General features: G+C 47.0%; 1 protein-coding gene across 4 annotated transcripts in view; it reads left to right on the forward strand.

Moving 5' to 3' along the window:
* LOC144149948 (uncharacterized) overlaps positions 1-12991 on the forward strand; it is a 48699-nt gene extending 35708 nt beyond the window's left edge. For all 4 annotated transcript variants that reach the window (XM_077681708.1, XM_077681722.1, XM_077681714.1 and 1 more), the window contains 3 exons: positions 1506-1715; positions 9178-9276; positions 11777-12991. In XM_077681708.1, coding sequence (XP_077537834.1) covers positions 1506-1715; positions 9178-9276; positions 11777-12202 — 735 coding nt within the window. In that variant the 3' untranslated portion in view covers positions 12203-12991. The remainder of the gene's footprint in view (positions 1-1505; positions 1716-9177; positions 9277-11776) is intronic.
* Positions 12992-20979: the final 7988 nt, after the last annotated feature.

The raw sequence follows: 20979 nt of genomic DNA on the forward strand, positions 1-20979 counted from the left end.
CCGAGCCCCTTCGGGGCTCGGGCTATCGGCGTCTCCTGTCATCGTCGTCGTCTCATGTAGTCGGGACACTCGTTTTCCAGCGCGCCGCGCCAGAAAGTAATGCGTACTAAAAGAAAAGTCTATAATGGATAAAAGCAGTTCAAAATAAACAAACATGATTTAAAGATTTGTTTTGTAGAACGCTTCTTGTACGCTTCAGCAATCGTCAAGCACAAGCAGAAGCTGTTTGTAGACGGGTTATAATTTGAGTTACACTCAAGTACCAACCGCCTTTCGACGCTAGGCCTGATCGGGTAGGGTGGTCGGTCGAAGTAAGAAATGGCATACTTACCTGGCGCCGGGACCTCGTTGATCACCGAGGACGAGCTCCCAGGTCGAGGCGCGGGCATTGCATTGCGCTCACGTTGACTCCTGCCACGACCCAACACTGGGGTAGATGGGGCATGTAAATTGCTTAAATCCGGTTCAACGCAAGAGATGGCGCCACCGCCTCAGCAAGCGCGCGACTGTTCCACTTACCGGCGCTTCTCCGGCGCCTAATCAGCGCGCGCCATGTGGCAAGAAAGAGACTGTCAATACACTTATACACTGCATGCTTCGCCCTTCCCAGGTTTCACGTTAGTGGAGATGACCCGACATTTTTTAGTGACTTTATAGGTCTATGCTTTTCACGAAATGACTTCTTGCACCCGCAGCCACCAGTGTTTTCCGCTGTATATAGGCGCATTATTTTCATTTTCGGCATGGCACTGTCTCTTTTTTGCGTAATAGATCGCCCTATAAGTTCTTGCGTTTTCAGGTGGCGTGGCTGAAAGTTCTTTCAGCCTACAGGAAACGCAGATTCAATCTTCCATTGCTGTTTCTGACAAAATGAAGCTTGTTTGAGGTGGTACATAACCGCCAGAACATGACGACAGAATAGCGCTGGGCTTTCTAACCAGATTTCAAATTAGTTGTAAGTCCAGCGCTGTATTTCCGTCGTTTTGTTTTCGTTCCAGATTTTCCTGAAATGTTAGTTAATGCTGGGGTACTTCTGGGGGAGGAATTTCAAAGGTACTGATAGATGAGTGTTATGCCTCTGCTACACGAAAACTTTCGATTCACAGTTGAACGCTCACTTACAAGTGCGCCCTGTGTATTTAAATCGGGTACTCCATAGAGAGTTGGTTAAACTGCCTTCGGAAGGCCGCTGAAACGGCCGTGTAGCACGGGTATTAGACAGGTGAAGGGGGTGAATAGTTGCAAAGGGAGCCTGGTTATCGGCACAACTTTAGAACACGTCCAGTTTTATTGTCTTCAAATCTGGAAAAAGAAAGGGCAAAAACTGCGAAATGTTACTGGCCCAAGGAAGCAGTTTGAGTATAGAACCCGAAGTCACATGCAAGGACTGCAAGGACTGTAGAAAGCGCCAGTTTTCACGCAAATGCAAAAATTTCATGTGTGAGCGGTGCCGGGATTCTCGGCAGACGTTCGCTCTGCCCGCTTCACCTCGCAAATGTTCGCAGGTGGTGGGCCTAGTAGCCTTCATCTGCATCGAGTCGGTGGCCGAGTGTCGAGGCATGTTCAACTGCGCGCCGCCCGGATACGTGCACTCGTACCGCTTCTTCGCCTTCGTCAGCTTCTCCAGCATCGTCGTCACGGGCGCCATCTTTGCGGCTCGCATGCTCGGAGTCTCCGGCCGGGTGCCCATACCTGCCAAGTACCACCCCTTCGCGGTGAGTAGCCCACGGGGTACTGCTTGCTAAAACAGCTCCTTCTTCGTCATCTTGTAGTTGAGAGCCTATATCAACCGCATGTTTCCACGTGCTGTGGTAGTTTGACGGGCTAGTTCGCAATAAGCTGGCTGCCGGAGCCGGCCATCACGTTTCAGCAATAACTATCCCCTCCATTACACTGTATACTCTACAATACTATCGAGTTCATCAACACGTTCCTGCAACCCGTTTACGCCAGCAGCGATCCAAGTCCCGTCCGTATGCCCGCCTAAAAAACTGCATGTATACTTCGTTACGGTGTAAGAGCCAATGGCTACCGACTGAGGTAATGAGCCAATATGAACGTGCAACTTCAGCAGCCTTTTCATTTACATTGAGAGAGAACCAAGAAGCAGGTATCTTACAATTTGGTTCATTAACACATACGCCTACCCTCGCACAGATCGTCACTGCGAGAGAAAAGAACGCGAAGTGGGTTTGTGCGCATTTTCCCAGGCTGTGGATGAGTTGGCAGACTACTCTGAGCGGAATGTTATACTCCGTTACAACTCAAGAACGGCACCACCTCATGTAGTGTATCACTCCGCCGAAGCGCCGGACCCGTGACGTCAGTGCGCGCGCGTTTTGAAAGGGGTTTGCTATGAATGCGTGATATCGCCTGCCTTGTCTCACGCAGTTTGTTTGTCGTCAATGGAATCGTTTATAAGCATATTAAGTCCAAAAAATCACGGGAACGGCTCACGCCATGTTCAAAATATTCCCAGTAACGCCCTACTTACGCCGCGTGGAGAAATATCCGGCTACGGTGATAAGGCACAGCGGCAACTTCCGGTGCCGTTCTTAAGTTGTCACCGAGTATAGTGATCATATCCGGCTAGGCAGAAGAACAGAGTTATTACGCAGGGGTTATCTTGCGTTCTCAATTAAGTGCATGTACGTGTGCGTGTGCGTGTGCATGCACACACACAAATATATATATATATATATATATATATATATATATATATATATATATATATATATATATATATATATATATATATATATATATATTTATATATATATATATATATATATATATATATATATATATATATATATATATATATATATATATATATATATATATTTATATATATATATATATTTATATATAATATGGAACCAGAGGAATTGTGGTGGCACACATCACAAGTCGTGAAGCATGCTCCTTACTTGATTAATTATAGAGGGTGCTTCAGTGAACACTTTCAAAAATTCCTGAAGGTAGGCTTTTCAAGAAAAATAGGAATTCTCTTAAGAAACAAGCTATCAGGTTCGGCGGACCTCAGCAGTTATGAGAAACATGCGAATATCATAATTAATTAACTAAAATTGTCTAATGAACTCTTTAATTGGCGAAGTTTGGCGGTTATTGCCAATGGGGAGTTTGTAGCCACGGAGACGACGATAACCGATCAGTTTTTAAAGCAAAGAAAAAGACACTCTGTAGAGCCCTGCAGCCCGCAAAAATCAAGTATTTTTCCCGCATGAAAACGAAACGCAGTGCCCATGGTGCGCCGGAAGTCTAGTGCAAACGCAACATCCGCTGATGACGTGTTGCAGTGACTGTGTCGCCCAATTCAAGAAGGCTCTGGTGATTCCCCACGCTAGGGAATCAGCTGATGTCAACGCCATCGCCTCCTGTATTTTTTCAATGATCAACGCTGAACTTATACCACGGCTAGCGCTACCTTTTCTTTCGTTGGCAGGCGCAAGAAAGAGGCTAGCCATCGCCCACTACACAGTCGCCCGTTTCGGGAGCAATAGTGGGCGTTGGCGACAGTTTTACTTTTCTTTTTTTTTTTATTGCCTCGACCACATCTGACGTGCAAGATGTAACGTCACCATCCGTTCATTTTTTTTCGTTAGGATTATCTGCTGTTCGTTTATAATCGCTGCGTGTTAGAAAGCGCATCAGACGAAGGAAATGTTTGTTTGCTGGGCGAGGATTTCGCGGCTGTGGCTGCATGCTGTTATACGTAGTTCTTGCAGCTTTTCCCTTTAAAATGCTTCTTTACGCGGTGTGCGTACGACATAGCCAAGACCGTACCACTGGTGACACCTCGTCCATTTGAGGATCAAGGTTTCAACGCCGCAGCGTTATTATTGTGAAAATGGCCGCGCCAGCTCAACTCCAGTACTCCGTTGACGAGAAACATTGTACTGGCTTATGTGAGCGCGCAAAAGAACCCGCCGCTGGCATCGATGCTGTATGTTGCCCAACATCCTGGCCGTCGTGTGCCAGCTTGCCCCACTTTCGTATCGATATTTAATCGGGTTAGGACCACTGGATCAGTCCATGCTTAGAAAAGGAAGCAGCCAGTCAGTGCAACCGATGTTTTTGACATCGATGTGCTGGCATACGTCACTGTCAGGCCTTAAGCAAGCGTCAGGGAAATTACCAGCGCGTATGGAGCGAGCCCAGCTTCAGTTTGGAGGTCACTTTCAAGACACAGCTATCAGCCATATCATGTGTGTCTTCACCAAGAGCTGAGACCAAGCGAATTTCAAAAACGGCTTGATTTTTGCAACTGATGCCTTATGCAATGCGACGAAGATCCGGAATTTCTCAACGGTGTGCTTTAGACTGACGAGGCCCAATTTTGTAGGAATTCGAATGTCAATTTGCACAACGCACATTATTGGTGTGATCAGAACCCCCACTGGCTTCGTGAGCATAAGCACCAGGTAAGGTGGTCAGCAAACGTACGGTGTGGCATTTATAACGCCCGTATTGTTGGTCCTTACTTCATCGACGGAAACCTTACCGGAAAGAAGTACACAGAGTGCGCCTTTAAGGCCGTCGTCTCCGAGTTCGCCTCAGAGTCGCCACTGGCTGCCTGAAAAAAAAATGGGGTTCCAGCATGACGAAGCCCCACCGCATTTTTCTTCACTGGCTCGAAAATTCATCGACGAGTCCTTTCCAAACCAGTGGATTCGGCGTGGTGGAATCACACAATGGCCGCCTAGGTCAACCGATTTGTCACCCTTGGACTTCTTCGTCTAGGGATATGTTAAAAATGAGGTTTTCAAGATTGAGCCGGCCAACCTAGACGATGTGAAGCAACGTGTGAGGATCTCCCTCGACAACATTCCCAGACAGATGCTTTTATACACTATGAACTCCATGAAAGAGCGCCTTCGTCGGTGCATTGCAATGGACGGAAAACAATTCGAGCACATCATGTAAAATATTCTGTGTTGCCGTCCAAAATATTACTTTTGTGGAGTGCCGAAATAGGCCTACTACCAAATGAAACATTGAAATAAGCCATTTTTGTTCATTGATACTTGTTACATGACTCAAAAAAGCTAAACATTGTATGAAGTCAAGATTTCCTAATCCTATGCCAGCACTTAATTCTTACAACAAATGGAAAGGGAGCTGGTACAAAACAACGTCGCGCTACTGTTCCAACAAGTTGTCAGCTACGATTTTAGCTGTCAAGCCTATACCACGTAAAAATAACTCGAGTGCGGCATTCCACTATACCGGCGCCGCAAAACAAACCCTCCACACTGTCACAAAAGCGTGCCTTTATTCTTTGAACAAAGGTAGTGTATTGTAAATGGAAATTAAAGGCTTGTTGCGGAGGTAAGTTCACTGGCGGAGCGCATGCAGGTTGTCTCCTAACAGCATTTCAAAATCGGCAGCTACGTAGTTGGCGATGACTAGCCTCTGCCTTCCGCCCAGTGAGTATCAAAAGATACCGCTGGATGCACTGCTGCCTATGCCACGCGTCGAGGCTTCCTAGCTAGGGAAAATTGCACTTACATTTCGAATTGCCCGCCATATTCATTGAAACACGTCACCAGCGGACGCTGCGTTCGCTCAAGACTTCCAGCGCTCCTCGAGCGCCGAGTTTCGTTTTTGAGCGAAAAACAACGGAAGGTTTCCTCGTGCTGCAGGGCTTTAAACGCCGACTTTTTCATTGTTTTAAAACTTCTATGAAATCGTCTTCTCCGGGGCTACAAAATCACCATTGACAATAACCATCAAACTCCGCTAATTAAGAAGTTCACTAGTAGAGTTTAATTACCCACCTAACCAATGTGCACGCCCTTCTACTGCCTGGCGTCCGCCGCAGCTAGCAATCTCCTTGTGAAGAGGTTTCTTTTTTTCTCGAAGAGCCTATTTTTAAGAATTTTTGAAAGTGTTCGCTGAAACACCCTGTATAAAACTCGTTTACTAACGTTTTAATGATTGCGGCTAGGGTGTCATTGCAATCGATGCTTGGAGCTACTAGTCAAGAGGCTTCATATCACTTTGCAACAAATAAAAATACCAACACATGAAACCTCCGGCGCGATAAAATCTTGAGCTTTTTGCTACAGTAAATCCAAACTAGGCGTACGGAGTGCAGGAGACCGGGTACGGAGGAAATTTCATCGATGCCGTACGTGCTCTGAAGCCAGCCTGCCTGATCCGCCATTCGAACCGTCGTGCGTCATCTTGCTTCCAGTTTCGCTAGCGGCACGGGATTGCCTTTGCACCGGCAACCGACACCGCCAAAGAGGCAATAAAAGGAAGTAGTGGCGGCATCTGTTCCTTCCAACATAATTGATAAACTATAGCTCAGTCTCGCTGCGCGGGGCTGAATGCCTAACCAAATGAAAAGAATGCCGGGCCTGAGTCAGTCATATTACAGCGTAAAGGCATCATTTTGATCTTTTTATCACCGCGTATTTAACGTAGTACCTCATCCACAATCAGCGGTGACCTACCTGCAGAGGCTGGAAAACATTGAAGGCTTGGCATTCTGCTGCAACACAAGGGGCCTTGTCTTTGTATACGTCACGTACCACTAGTTACACTGAAAAATAAAAATTCCCTTTGCAGTACTCATGACAACAGCAATGGCGGAACGCGTCGTTGTTGTTTGCCTGTACCGCGACCCTTCGACTTCATGTCGAGTGGCCGTGCCTATGGAAAGCTCAGTGCACTCGCAGGCAGCAGAAGGATGAGCGGAGACAGAGATCGGGTTATCATGTACGAGGCAACCCCCTGTGGAATGATAAGATGTTATCTTCTTTACTCAGTTTCATACATAGCGTGCAACGCTGCCAAGGCTGGAGAGCGTAACAGGGTGCTTCCTGAGACGAGAAAAACAGGGCGCAAGGCTGCTCAAAGCAATAAAATTGCAAATACTGTGCACTCATTTGTTATAATCAGAATTTAGTAAGTGTAATCTCAGCAGATTAAGTTTACATACGTTCACTGCTGCAATATTCGGTAGTATTTTGCTTTCAGTTTTGCTACAGGGAGAACTCGTAGATGGCGCCACGTGTCCTAGCTGAGTGCAGAGACACGCGTGCCTGAACTTTGAGCAGACGATGCGTCCGGTTTCGCCCCTGCTGTCTTTCTGTCTTTCTCTTCAGCCATGTAGGCAGTATTAGCTTGACTGCGCTTATATTATTTTCTTACTCTCATAATTGTTTTTGAATAATTACTTAAATATCTTGGGCTGCGTTTTGAGCCTTTGTCCTACGAACGTGTCTTATCCCCCTGGTGCACGCATCGTATTCCACGGAGCCACGACGTGAGGCGGAGTGATACAATATGTTCGTTTCTCGCCGCGGACTACTTCTGTAGCTTCCACTGCGTTGCACGTTATGTGTGAAACGGAGTATCAGCGGCACAATAAGCTCCACGTGCTATAAGGTGCGGTTCCCACACATTTAATGCCACCTTGGATGCGTCGGTCCATCCATATATGCAAGCGCCTTATCACGACGTAAGGCGGGGAAACAGGCCAGAGTACGCGATCCAACAAAGAGCCCCTATTCTTGGCGTCAGCTACGCCGTTCTCTTTAGTGCTGCACACAGCTTGCGCATTTTTTTCTTCACATACTTCCATGATTTTCCCGTTCCGCACAATTAAGCCGCGGAAATCGCATTCTATATCACTTTGTTGGCTTTTTACATGAGATTCAGGCGCAAGTGATAAGAAAATTTGTGTTTTCCGGTTTGTTTTCCTCTCATAAACTATAACACAAGAACGAATAGTAGCCAACGTACTGCTGACGGTGAATTACAGCGACATCCATGTCATCAGTTTCAGCTTCGGCTGATAAGATCCCAGGAGCGTGAGACGCCAGCCATGATAGAGGTTTCAAAAGTACCCAACAGAAATTGTCGCGGTCATTTATATAGCCCTCTTCCTCCTCTCTCAGCTCAAGGTTCTCCTCTCTCAGTGCGGCCGCAAACAGCGGGGCTGAAACTGCCCTGAGGTGAACGTTAAGGGACGAAAGTGGGAAAAAGCCACCAGAAACCCGGCACAATGTTTATTACTTTGTGTTATTATTTTTGCTATGCACTGGCTTGTGTGTTTCGTTCCGGACTAATGTAATATCACCAAGAGGTAAAAGAAAGAACATTTTTTGAGTTTGACGTGCTGGAAGTTTCAACGTCACTTATTTCCCTCCATACATTGCCGCCGGCCTTCTTGACGCCACATAGCGACGCAGCCGCATGCAGTTCCAGGCTTACCGAAACTGCGGCGGTAGTATCGATTTAAAATAGGTTCCAAGCAAGGTTACGTCTATAATGCCACGGAGGCATCTTGTCATCTTCCCGAGGCGAATCATACCATTTCTGATGAACTGAACATTGTCGTCACTATTCATATGCAGGTACTGTAGCAGGGTGCGTGTCGAAGATAACAGCGTAGCAGGCGACGCTTATACTAGAGCGCGCTTTTTGGGCGTATCTCCCGTTCACTTGGCAGGTTGATACTATCAAGAAGCACTTACATGACGATGGGTCCGTGCTTCCGAGATGCTAAATTTTTGAGAGGTTGCTAGTGTTTTCCACAATGTCCAGCCTTTGTTTCCACAGTGCGAATCAGTGGGCCGCAGATGACAGAAGGCACGAAAAGTGACGTTACATGTTATTTATGAACTCGCTGCACCCAAATTGGCTTATCGTGGCGGTAGGGTTGTACATGAGGTGCAGGTGCTAAACACGGATGTTTGCAATGGGCTAAGCCTGGTCGAGGTATGTAACGGGAGGGCAGCTTCTACAACCCTCCGAAAATGTGGAGGATGGTTTAAAATGGTGAAAACAAAGACGCACGTGTTAGCCTGGATGCGCCTCCCCCTTAATTGCCACCTGTCAAATAAGTCGGTATCCGGTTATGGTGTTTCACAAGAATGCTTTCTTTACACTTTTCCTGGTCGCTGCTGAGCGGTAGGAGGACGCGCCATTATACTCAGGCTAAAAACTCAGGCTGAGCTTGATACTCAATGCCATGGGCCCTGTCACTCTACTCAGCAGCACCAGGCAAAAAAAAAAAAAAGCTCTAAAGCACGAAATTGTTTTCGGTAGGAGGTGGCGTGGTTCTCTGTGTGTATGAGTAATCGAATGTGCCCATGTGTGCAAACCAAAATTCCATTTTTTTGGCCTGTTCCCTTCACGCAGGAATGCCTGTACCTGACTACAACGATTGCGTTGTACTTTTTTGCTGATGCCTTCATTATCGCCCACCATGGAAACCGTCTAGGCTTCCAGTGTGCTGCTGTAAGTATATACCCAAATAATCGAACGTTATCGAGCGTAAAAAGTGGAATGAAAGATAACGTGGTTTGTGACCGGTATCGGTAGCAGGCAGTGAATTCCTGCTCGCGCTTAGACGAACCGGGAGAAAGCGACGATGTTGCAGCGGGAGCGGGACATACCCGAAATTACAGTAATCCCTCGTTATAACGAACTCGCTTTACTTGAAATACCGCTTTATTCAAAATTTATTCTGGTCCCAACCCAAACGCATGCATTTTAGACCGCATTACTCGAAGCGCACGAACAGCTGGACCCGCTTAGAGCGAAGTGGCGAGCGGAGGCGGCGCCGAGCGGCGGCGACCCAGCGGCGAGGCAGATGGTCAATATGGTGGGTTAAAAAGCTGGTGCTTTCATGGCGATTTCCTCGAGCCGGTCACGCTCTATTCGCCATCCGACTTCAGAAAAACGGTCCAAAAGCATGGTAGGGTGATTGAATTTTGTTCCTAGACATTGGTTAATACCGTGGAAGCGATGGTGCGCGACCACTGACACTCGATGCGCAGAATTAGCAGTGTCGTCGACAGCAGGGCGAGGAAAATATCTTCTTTTGCAGACTTCATAGCTGCACACCTCGGGAAAAAATTGCCCAGTGATCATTCAATGCCCCTAGTGCAAAACCGGTCAGTTTTCATGATTGCGTTGTGTACCCACAATGAGCGGTTAGTCGTTTTTTGAACTCAACAAACACAACCTCTGACTCCAGCCATGGCATTGGCGGCGCTTTCCAGCGCAAAACTCTCGTAGCGTTCCGTGACTCCCGCACCTGCCCCCTATAAAACTGGCCACTGCCTTGCCCTCCTCATGCGCTTAGCAGGCTGCGAGGCGTTCGGATGCCAGTCACTGCTTGGGCCAATTGGAGCAGGGGTTGCTCGCACCCGGCAAAAACATGAAACAGCAAAGCTCACTGCCTTTTTTGCACCTGAGTAAAGTTTTGCTTCAGTGAATACATTGTGTTTTTATTCTTCGTACTTGTGGCGCAATTGAATCTCAACTACTTTAGCTTTTCTCGAGTGGTCGCTTATATCGAAATGCCGCTTATAACGAAAATTTTCGCCGTCCCGCTGACTTCGTTATAACGAGGTATTACTGTATATAGATCTGGTATAAGCCCCCAAACTAATGCTACCTGAACACTGTAAGGCGTTGCTCAAAAACTTATACACTCGGTGTGGTAAGGACGTGTTCACAACAATAATTTATTGTTCGGCAAGGCATACAAATTCCGAAATTTTCAATAACGCGGCAGTGTCGACCGATGGCAGTCGTGCTTCGATTGCCTTTACCTAATGGCACGTGATGCTACACCAACCGGTGATCTGTGCTTCTATCTCACGCGAGATTTTCTTTAAATGGGTGCTAAAGGCTGAGTAAGTCTTTATTTTAATTGAAAAAACACCCTCCGTACTTTTCTCGGCTTCAGCTAGAAAGTCAACGAAGCCCCGTTTGTTGAGAAATACATAACTACCGCTCACATCTATCTCACCTCTTTCCCGTCAACTTTTTCGTGTCGCTCAAGAGCGCGTCACGAAGACCGCGGACCAAGCCGCTGCGCTATATTCACTTTTACTCGATCGTTGCCATTTTGATGAGTGTCTGTGTTTACTGGCTTTCACTTCTGCCACCAAGATTGGAAGCTTATTCAATAAGAAAGCGTCTTTTTGGCGCCATCTTGGATGACGGCGCCCAGGCAAAGTCGGCTATTAAGCCCCACCCCTCTATGTCACCCCTAGCGAAGCTTTCATGGCAGGTACTCCCGCTTGGGAACAGCTGTGTAGAAAATACACGCGCAATGGACCAATAAAGTCTACGGCCGTCTTGTCTTTAGGCCAAGTATCCCAGATAGAGCCACTGGCTATATCGCACAGGCTCGCGTTGACCCGCATGTATATTTTGGCTGTGCTTGTACGAAAAGTGAAATACTAAAAAAAAAAACTGAAACCAAACCTACCTACCGCTTGTGCTCAGCCACCAATCGGCCTACGACGCGGGAGCGAAACGGACAGCCCCATGTTTGTCTCCCACAGTAAAACTGTAGTCATTCGAAGTATCATTCAGCTAAGTAGCTGTAAAGTATACTCAATCGCAAATTACACAGGTGTTTTGTTTAATGCACTCCGTGCACAGCGCCAAGCTTTGCTGGTCAAGCTTCTTGACAAAGTGGACAGGCACTGATTTTTTCCAGCAGCCGATCGAGTTTAAGCAAACTAAGCGGAGAAAACACCAGTGGCTGTTGCAGCGTCCGCAATAGCGCATATTGTTGAAGTGGTCTGGTGCGTGCGTCAATTATACTGCGCGTGCCTGCAATTGGCAACGCTAAGGACGGGCGATGCAAAGCCGATTAGACGAACGGGATGATTGAACATACGAGTGTTCATGCGGTGTGTTACAGCTAGCTTTCCAACAGCACGAGCTCCATCATGCGCGAACATTTTCCGTCTACTGATGAAACGCGCGCCTGCAGGTGATGGGCGTTGCTGCGCTAGCCACCTACTGCGCCCAGCTGGCGCTCTTCATGGCTGAGGCGCCGCTGGGCCGGCTGTTTTCCCACGGCGCCAGCACGGGGCCTGCGGGAGACCCGAAGAGCGGGGAAGACACCGCGTCGCGGCTATCCTGGGAGCCACCGGCGGGCGTGGACAACGCCGACAGCGCCCCAGACCTGGGCCCCGTCGTGCTGCGGCCGCGCCGCTCCTCGCTCGACTCCGGCGGCGCGGGCGGCACACGCCGGCCCAGCCCCCCGTCCTCATCGGCTAAGCCTTCTTCGCTCAGCTCGTCATCACTCAGCTCGTCGGAGGGCGCCGAGACAGCCAGCGTTCACAGCGCGAGCTTCGTCACCGTTAACCTGGATGACGTGACGAATTCGCCCAACAGCAGCGCCCTGCCGTCGTGACTTGGGCGGACTCCGCTGCCTCCTCCACAGGGTGCCTTACTGGAAAGCTGTGATATGCCTGGCCGACCCGAGCAGCTGAAAGGGCGCGTGTTATACTCGTGCAGCGTACAATTCATTCCACTAGCACGTTGCGCACCAGCTGGCTCGCGGAGCCTTTATATACTCCGTATTCTCGCAGGAAGAGAATTTCGAACAAGTCTGAGGCGACCGTTGTTCATTCCGAGGGGGACAGTCGTGCAAATACTGGAGAACAAACATCAGTATTGATTCATCGGAGCGTTTTTTATGGCGCCTCAACTCAGCGTACCCCAAACTAATTAAAATGAATCAGCGCTTTAGTTACTTGACGCGCGGATTTGAAAAAAAAAAGAGCAGTTAATTTCAACACGTTAAATTACTCCAACGCAGAGGGCGCCTACTGCTGTAATGATACGCTAGCAGTGCCTGTTTTTCCTTGATTTCGAGAGAGCAGTCGTAAGTGCATTAGTAATAGGACTCGCCAACGCCAGGCTATGCCATGGATGGGAGCAGAAGCCAACTGCGCTATACGCATGGTCCCCGAAGTTAACTCAAGTATAAAACACAATATATGGATTTTGAACGATTGTAAAGTTCATTTTAAGAGCTGCATCGGCCGCCATCACAGAACACAAGAAACAAAAAGCGCGGGTGAAGCGCCCTGGTTTGGGGACATCCTTGTTTTGTGCGCAATTGATTGTCTGTCCGGTTGCATCACTTTTACCCGTCTGTACGTCCTTTCCAAGAGGAAATAAAAATACACGAAAAGTTGCCCAGTGGTGAAGTTTTCTTGAGCGTACTTGTAGTGACCCAGTAAATGAGCAGCTAGACATGAACAACCAGAACGTGAATGAACAACTAGCGACCGTCCGCAACGAAACACGTGGTATTAGAGTTATAGCAGAGCGGAGAACCAGTAACGGTACTGTATCCGGTAGGGGACCTGCGCTACTGCGCGTGCGCAGAGACGAAAAATCTTGTGCGCATGAGCAGGTTTATTGGGTACCATGCCGGGAATGGTTCTCCACTTTGCTATAACTCTCGTGTGTACCGGGACCCTACTGGCCAAGTGCTTAGTTCCGCTCACGTGTCGCCCCGTCTCGCCGTGCCCGCGCGCGCATACGCAGTCGGGTCCTGGTACACGGTACGCACGGTAAGCTAAAACGAGAGTTATAACTGGTCCCGGCACGGTGGCCGGTACACCTGCGCATGCGCACAAACAGTTTCTACGCCTCTGCGCACGTGCAGTAGCGCAGGTACCCTACACGGTACCATACCGGGACCGGTTCTCACCTCTGCTATAACTCTCTAATATCTACTATGTGCTATAGTGGTATTATGTAATTATTATTGACAATGCCTTATGACCGCGCAGGACCGCTGAGACTTATGATACGATTACTTATGACTACACAGTGAGTACTTAAAGGTCATTAAGACTAATTATGTCAATTAAGGTAATTTAAAGCTACCAATTATTACGAGATCTACCTGTGACTAAAGACTGCTAAGGGCCTGAATGACTACCAGTGGTTGGTTTACTTGACACCGAATAATAACTAAGGCGACTTACGGCTAAGTAAGACTAAAACAAACCAAGTCTAACGCAAGAGAAGTAAAAGTATACCGATGGATAAATAAAGGTAATTAAGTCTAATTAAAATATTTGCTAATATATCAGCCTAATTAAGATATATAAGCCGCCACCTACCTACCTTGACATTCACGATACTAGTTGGTTGCTCCAGATAAATTAACACTAGGTTTTAGTGGTCCAACTGGATGAGTGCAACACACTCAGGACACATGGCATTCTCGGCGCATTCAATAGTCGCTGGCGCTCGCTTGTGGGCTGCTTCCGGCCCGCCAGAAGCGAGCGGCAGCTACGGGCGGGCTTGGCGGCAGTGTATTACGTAGTGTGGGCGACAGCCGGTCGCTGTCACCCAAACTACTAGTCCACTGTAAACTATCGAGTTACTTCATTATGATAAAACAGCGCAAACTAAACTGGACGAGAGAGAAGTACACGATACGAGCGGTAGCGTTCGTAGCGCCCGTGTTGTGTACTTCTATCTCGTCCCGTTTAGTTTGCACTGTTTTATCATAATGAATGTATACCAACTAGCCCAGTTACCTTGCTGCACTTTATCGAGTTACGCTCGTCGCGTCGGTCACGAAAGTCGCACCTTGTGGTTACCGATTAATGTCTGGCGGTGGTAGCACCATTTTATGAATATGAAGCATTGTAAAACAAAATAACCCTGCGTGGGTGTGCAAGTTGTATGTCTTTCCTCGACTGCCTTCTCATGTTTTGAAGTCTGATGAAAATGCTGCCGTGTTCGGCGTGGCCAGCGGTCCGTTATAGTTGGGGCGCGCAGCCTTGAATGCCTGTTCCGCGTTGACAGCCGTTGCCTGTTCGGTGTGGGCAAACTTGCGGCTATGTAAAAATGCATGTTGAAGTTGCCATATGGCGCACGAAACGGACAAAACATCGCATACGTGTGGCAATTAACTTATTCTGCCCGTGAGGCGCGCTCGTGCACAAATCCCGAAATGATAGTACTTAGCCCGGACAGTGCGATGTCTATAGAGGCTCAAATCAAGTGATCTTTTGCTAGCATGTGCTTTTTGCGGACCTGGGACGCAAAACATGTTGACGCGAACATTCATTTTACATTTTGCGTTATGCATCACAGAATTGGTTTGGCAGCATGGGTGACATGACAACTTTTGGTCGTCGTTGCGTCTTTATTTCTTTATTTTTTTCTTCTCGATTTGAGTAGTTTTGTGCGACATTTCTTACATCACATTGAAAACATTCCTGGCTTAATGGCTTAACTGCGATAACCACAGTAAAACACGTTGTTGAACAATTGCTGCATACTTGTTCTGAAGCTTGGAGCGCGAGAAACACGACGACACAGGAGAAGCAGGACGGGACAGAGGAGATTAGCGCTTGGTTTCGATTCCCGGCCGCGGCGGCCGCTTTTCTGACGGTGGCGAAAAGCGAAAACGCCCGTGTTGTTGAGATTTCGGCGCACGTTAAAAATCCCCAGATCGTAAAAATTGATCCGGAGCCCTCCGCTAGCGCCTCATTGCTTTTGCAGCGTCGGACCGTTACTTTCTCCACAAGCAATAAATAAATAAAATAAATAAATGAATAAATAAATAAAGTTAGCCATTGTCCCGTCATGCTTCTTCCGTTACAACAAGTATGCGATAACCACGCATGTCACCGATAGGTACCTTTGACAGGATTTATTTAGGAAGGTTGAGGTGACGAACTTGACTTTGTGGCAGCCCTTCAGTTGCGGCGCTGCGCCGGAGTCGGTCTACGCGGGACATGTAACGGAAAATCCGCTGCTACGTGAACAGGACTCGCGCAGCGAAATGCTTGTCCTGGGACTTCACAGCGAATTGTGTCCGCGAGGGTGGTTTTTCCAAGGTACGCGACGCTCGCAGACGCTCGTATCATAAAGTGTCAGCAGCTATTTTTTTGGCCTTGGCAGCAACACGTCCACGGAAAGTACAGCGAACAGGAAAAAGTTGCCGGTCGGTGGGACCTCGCCCTGTACGTATATACCTATACGCAGGGACAATTTCTACACTGCGCCGCAGTACCTCTCTTTCCGCCGTAAAAATGAAATTTCCCTCGGTCATGCTCTCTGTCAACAGTTCTACGGGTGACACGTCAATGCGACGGTGCACACCATGCGCTTGAGCGACCGCAAGTACAAACGTGGTCACATGATCGGGTTTCAGAAGCCGAGATAATGGTCGGGAACTGAACAGTGATTTTCATAGGGCTGGGCACCTAAATTAAAAACTTTAGCAGGATTAATCGGCAAGCCAACCAAATGATCCATTAACAAGTCAATGCGCAATCGCAAAAATATATAGCGTCGTTCCACGAATTGAACCCGTATTTTGCGCTCTCGTACTTTTTCTCATTTTCGCGCTCACTGTTTGTGTGGTCAGTAGTTTATCCTTTGTGTAATAGTTTATTAGTGTTTGCATAATTTTTATCTTAGTTTCCAACCAACCTAAAGACAGCGTACATTATCGCATTTTGGCTGAATTTTGGTCCACACACACACACACACACACACATATATATATATATATATATATATATATATATATATATATATATATATATATATATATATGGTTTGGAAATGAGGGGCTCGTTAGGAAATACAGAAAGAAATGCCGGCAGTCTACAACGCCAAAGAAGGCATACGGGAACAGTTAGACGATTTATTACCGTTAGTGACGTTACAATATTTTTTATTTTATTATTAATTACGTGAGAAAGAAAGAAAGAAAAACACGCGCCCAGAGTGGGGACCGAACCCACGCCTTTCGATTAGATCTCGAATGCCTTACCAATTCGGCTATCTGGGCGACTGTGTTCTCCTTCGCTTTCTGGGGTATTTATATTTACTACAACTGTATCTGACGCTTGAGGGTGGTAGCCAGCGCCACTCAGACTACACAGGGAGAAGGGGACCTTCTTTTTAACCCCCGGGGCGTGACGCGAAGGTCTACAGCCTGTCATAAGCGGGTAACTGGCGGGAAACCCTCTTATGCTACCTTGGCATCAAGGCTGCCAGAACCGAGGCCCTCGTTAAGCTTTCGCAAGATAATATGGTTTGGAAATGAGGGGCTCGTTAGGAAATACAGAAAGAAATGCCGGCAGTCTACAACGCCAAAGAAGGCATACGGGAACAGTTAGACGATTTATTACCGTTAGTGACATTACATTATTTTTTATTTTATTAATCATTACGTGAGAAAGAAAGAAAGAAAAACACGCGCCCAGAGTGGGGACCGAACCCACGCCTTTCGATTAGAAAAGAAGGTCCCCTTCTCCCCGTGTAGTCTGAGTGGCGCTGGCTACCACCCTCAAGCGTCAGATACAGTTGTAGTAAATATAAATACCCCAGAAAGCGAAGGAGAACACAGTCGCCCAGATAGCCGAATTGGTAAGGCATTCGAGATCTAATCGAAAGGCGTGGGTTCGGTCCCCACTCTGGGCGCGTGTTTTTCTTTCTTTCTTTCTCACGTAATTAATAATCAAATAAAAAATAATGTAACGTCACTAACGGTAATAAATCGTCTAACTGTTCCCGTATGCCGTCTTTGGCGTTGTAGACTGCCGGCATTTCTTTCTGTATTTCCTAACGAGCCCCTCATTTCCAAACCATATTATCTTGCGAAAGCTTAACGAGGGCCTCGGTTCTGGCAGCCTTGATGCCAAGGTAGCATAAGAGGGTTTCCCGCCAGTTACCCGCTTATGACAGGCTGTAGACCTTCGCGTCACGCCCCGGGGGTTAAAAAGAAGGTCCCCTTCTCCCCGTGTAGTCTGAGTGGCGCTGGCTACCACCCTCAAGCGTCAGATACAGTTGTAGTAAATATAAATACCCCAGAAAGCGAAGGAGAACACAGTCGCCCAGATAGCCGAATTGGTAAGGCATTCGAGATCTAATCGAAAGGCGTGGGTTCGGTCCCCACTCTGGGCGCGTGTTTTTCTTTCTTTCTTTCTCACGTAATTAATAATAAAATAAAAAATAATGTAACGTCACTAACGGTAATAAATCGTCTAACTGTTCCCGTATGCCTTCTTTGGCGTTGTAGACTGCCGGCATTTCTTTCTGTATATATATGTATATATATATATATATATATATATATATATATATATATATATATATATATATACTGTATTCTTGCGTAAATATTAAAAAAATCACGCCATATCCACGGAATGAATGATAATAAGTGAGGCGAAGCTCGAGAGGGGGAGATCATCGGTAACCGTAACTCTCCCGTGAAAGTTCGCCCATTACATCATTAAGAAAGACGTAAGACCGTACATTGTACAAATCAACTTTTATTTTCGGAGTCAATGCTCTCAGGCCCAGACCTGGTGAAAGACCCCGCGCCATCGAGGACTACCCCGCACCTCCACCACAATTTGTCACGTAGGATGGGACACAACGGTAAAGAAAGAACTTTTATTTAGGGCGAACTTGTGCCCGAACAAGACGAGAGGAAACGAGCAAAGGTCCTTGCGTCTCGTTCGATCTCCGAGAACGACTGCCTGCGTTCGTGGCGTGATCTCTTGCGTGATCTCCCCCTCGCAGTGCACGTGCGCTCGCGCCTCCGTTGGCGAACACAGACAAGCTCGCACTCCCGGTGCCGAGTTTGCGCTGCCGGTTGCAGCCGGTTCTTGCGCGTGCAACGCGGCCCACTTTGCGACATCTCCGAAAGCATGCGGCGGTCACGTACCACGAGACACAAGGGATGTACAGACCCATGGCTTTAGGATATTCGCCCCTAAAAAATGCTATGGGGGAATTTCCGACAGTGCTAGGCAGTGTGGCCGTATCAGCCGCACCTACGCAGAGTCCTTCTTAGCTTTTTTACGTGGCAAAGTTACTCTCTTAACAGAGTACTTTATGGTTCTTATTCTTTTGCTTTTGTTCCCCTTTTATCTCGTTTTTCCGACGCCGTTTTATTCCACACATTGTATTTTTAAGAAAGGTTTCACTGTAGTACATTAAAGAAGTGCGGGAGAGCCAACTTTGTCAAGCCCGAGTCAAGGGCCGTCAGAAGTAACCAAAAAGGAGCGAGGCAGACAGATACAAATAAACTCAGAGGAAAGTGAAATAGAAAGTGCCGTAAGAAATGTATTGGTTAGAGAAATGGGATATCAGAAAGGAAAATCTCTGATAATTTCAAGGGCGGTACTTTGGTTTTTTAGCCTAGAGCCGGTTGCTTGAGAACAAAGAGCTTTAATTTAATTTTGGGGGAATATACATAAAACGACCGGGCTTGCGTAGTCTGCGGAAATGAGACAGAAGCGGATCGGCATATTGTGTTGCAATGGGAATGTATCCATCCAAATCCATATGATGGGAATATTCGCCTTCTCAAAGCTCTAAGGTTTAAAGGTGGCGGAGAGGCAGTGAATACAACGCTGGCGAGGGGACTAAAAGAAGATTCGAATGTATGGTAGATAAGAGAAAGGGGAGGGGGAATGCTTAAGGGCAACTACCCTCTGTAACGGACAAAATATAATTCGCGCCTGCCACTAATAGCAACGCTAAAACTGCATAGATACATTAAATAATTTGGTGAGAGGAGACACGTCATCACACCCCTGCAAAGTGCTGCCATAGTGCTCAATCAATCAATCAATCAATCAATCAATCAATCAATCAATCAATCAATCAATCAATCAATCAATCAATCAATCAATCAGTCAGTCAATCAATCAATCAATCAATCACCAAGTTATTGAACAGTAAAATTGATTGCTATACACCGAGTTGCTGTAATGCCAGCTTCGCACAAATACATCGTCTAGAGGACATGTTTCCTGGGCAATAGTATAAGCAGTCTTGTCAAAATATGGAGGAGGGAATTGTAGTGCACCTACACCTTCATATACTTCATCAGGCATCAGCCCTCATCACATGGAGGTCACCAGAGAGCAGCTTCGGATAATCCCCCTTTCCAGCCTTCCGTGACCTTGAACGGCGACGCCAATACGCCCTTTTTCTAAGACATGTAAGCGTGGCACCATCTATCTAAGCCATTAATCATGTAGACGTCAGCAGTGGTGTATGTACGTTGCGGCAGCCTTCAATCGTACTTAAGAGACATCCTAATATTATTGTCACTGAGGCTGCTATCGATGGCCGCACGACGGAAGCCGACATTGAGCTTCCCGCCATCACTAGTGCTATTCACTGTCATCACAATACCAATATTCGTCTTCACAGACCCTCAAGAAACTTGTCGGCAGCCAATCCAGAACAACCTTCGGCAAGAGACAGCTCATTTTTTCAGAGCTTACGGCAAACAAAATTACGAAATCATTTGCGTTCGTGCACTTGTTTAAATGGACCACGAAGACAAAATTCAACTTTGCTTAATTTGAAGCAACTAAACTTCAGAACCTCACTCAGCTACATTCCAGCCGCAAAAGGTGTTTTAGAACCGAAAAGACGCAAGAAGTACTAAAAAACGTTCAAATTTTGCGCTACAGTGTCATGTTATGGGCAGGAGTAACGTCATAAGGGCCAGCCCTAAAAACAATTTTCGGAGTGCTAACTGCCCGTTAGCATTCAAGTGATGCGTAAAACAGGGCCGAGGCCACACTACAATGCTCCAGTCGTCTTAGCGTTTATCTAGTTCGGCGGCCGCCAATCGCACAAACGAGACTCTGTGACGTCATAGAAAAGTTACCGGAAAGTGGCTAGGGAGTAGCCACTGCTTCACAGGTTTTCTTTAATACCTCCATTATTTGTTCGAAGTTCGCGTTAAAATTGGTATCATTGTAATGGGGAGAAAGCAGTGTTTCTTATGAACCAAACTTGTATTTTGTCTTCATGATCCCTGAAAATGCTTGACAACGGGAGGGGTAAACACGCCCGCCCATGCAGCTTGTCTCTTTTATGCCGGTTTCAATTATTTCTCTTGAATATTTTTGTACATGTAATTAGCTGAGCAAGGACTAGCTACGATAAGCGAATATAAGTGTTTTTTTTTTAATTAGGGTTGTTTTCTCTGTGTTAGGTAGTTTTTGCGTGTTAATATTTCGTTTACGATGCTTTTCACCTGCTTTAGGTGTGTGTCGGCTGTCAAACGTGCCCCAAGGAGACGCGGTCCCCTATAGTTTTGTGAATATACCACCGTATACATGCGCTTCGTGTTATGGTGGTAAGGTTGTGCTTTTCTGGACCCAC

Source organism: Haemaphysalis longicornis, unplaced genomic scaffold, assembly GCF_048455015.1.
Source record: "Haemaphysalis longicornis isolate Haplotype H1 unplaced genomic scaffold, Haemaphysalis longicornis Haplotype H1 scaffold_1, whole genome shotgun sequence".
NCBI lineage: Eukaryota > Metazoa > Arthropoda > Arachnida > Ixodida > Ixodidae > Haemaphysalis > Haemaphysalis longicornis.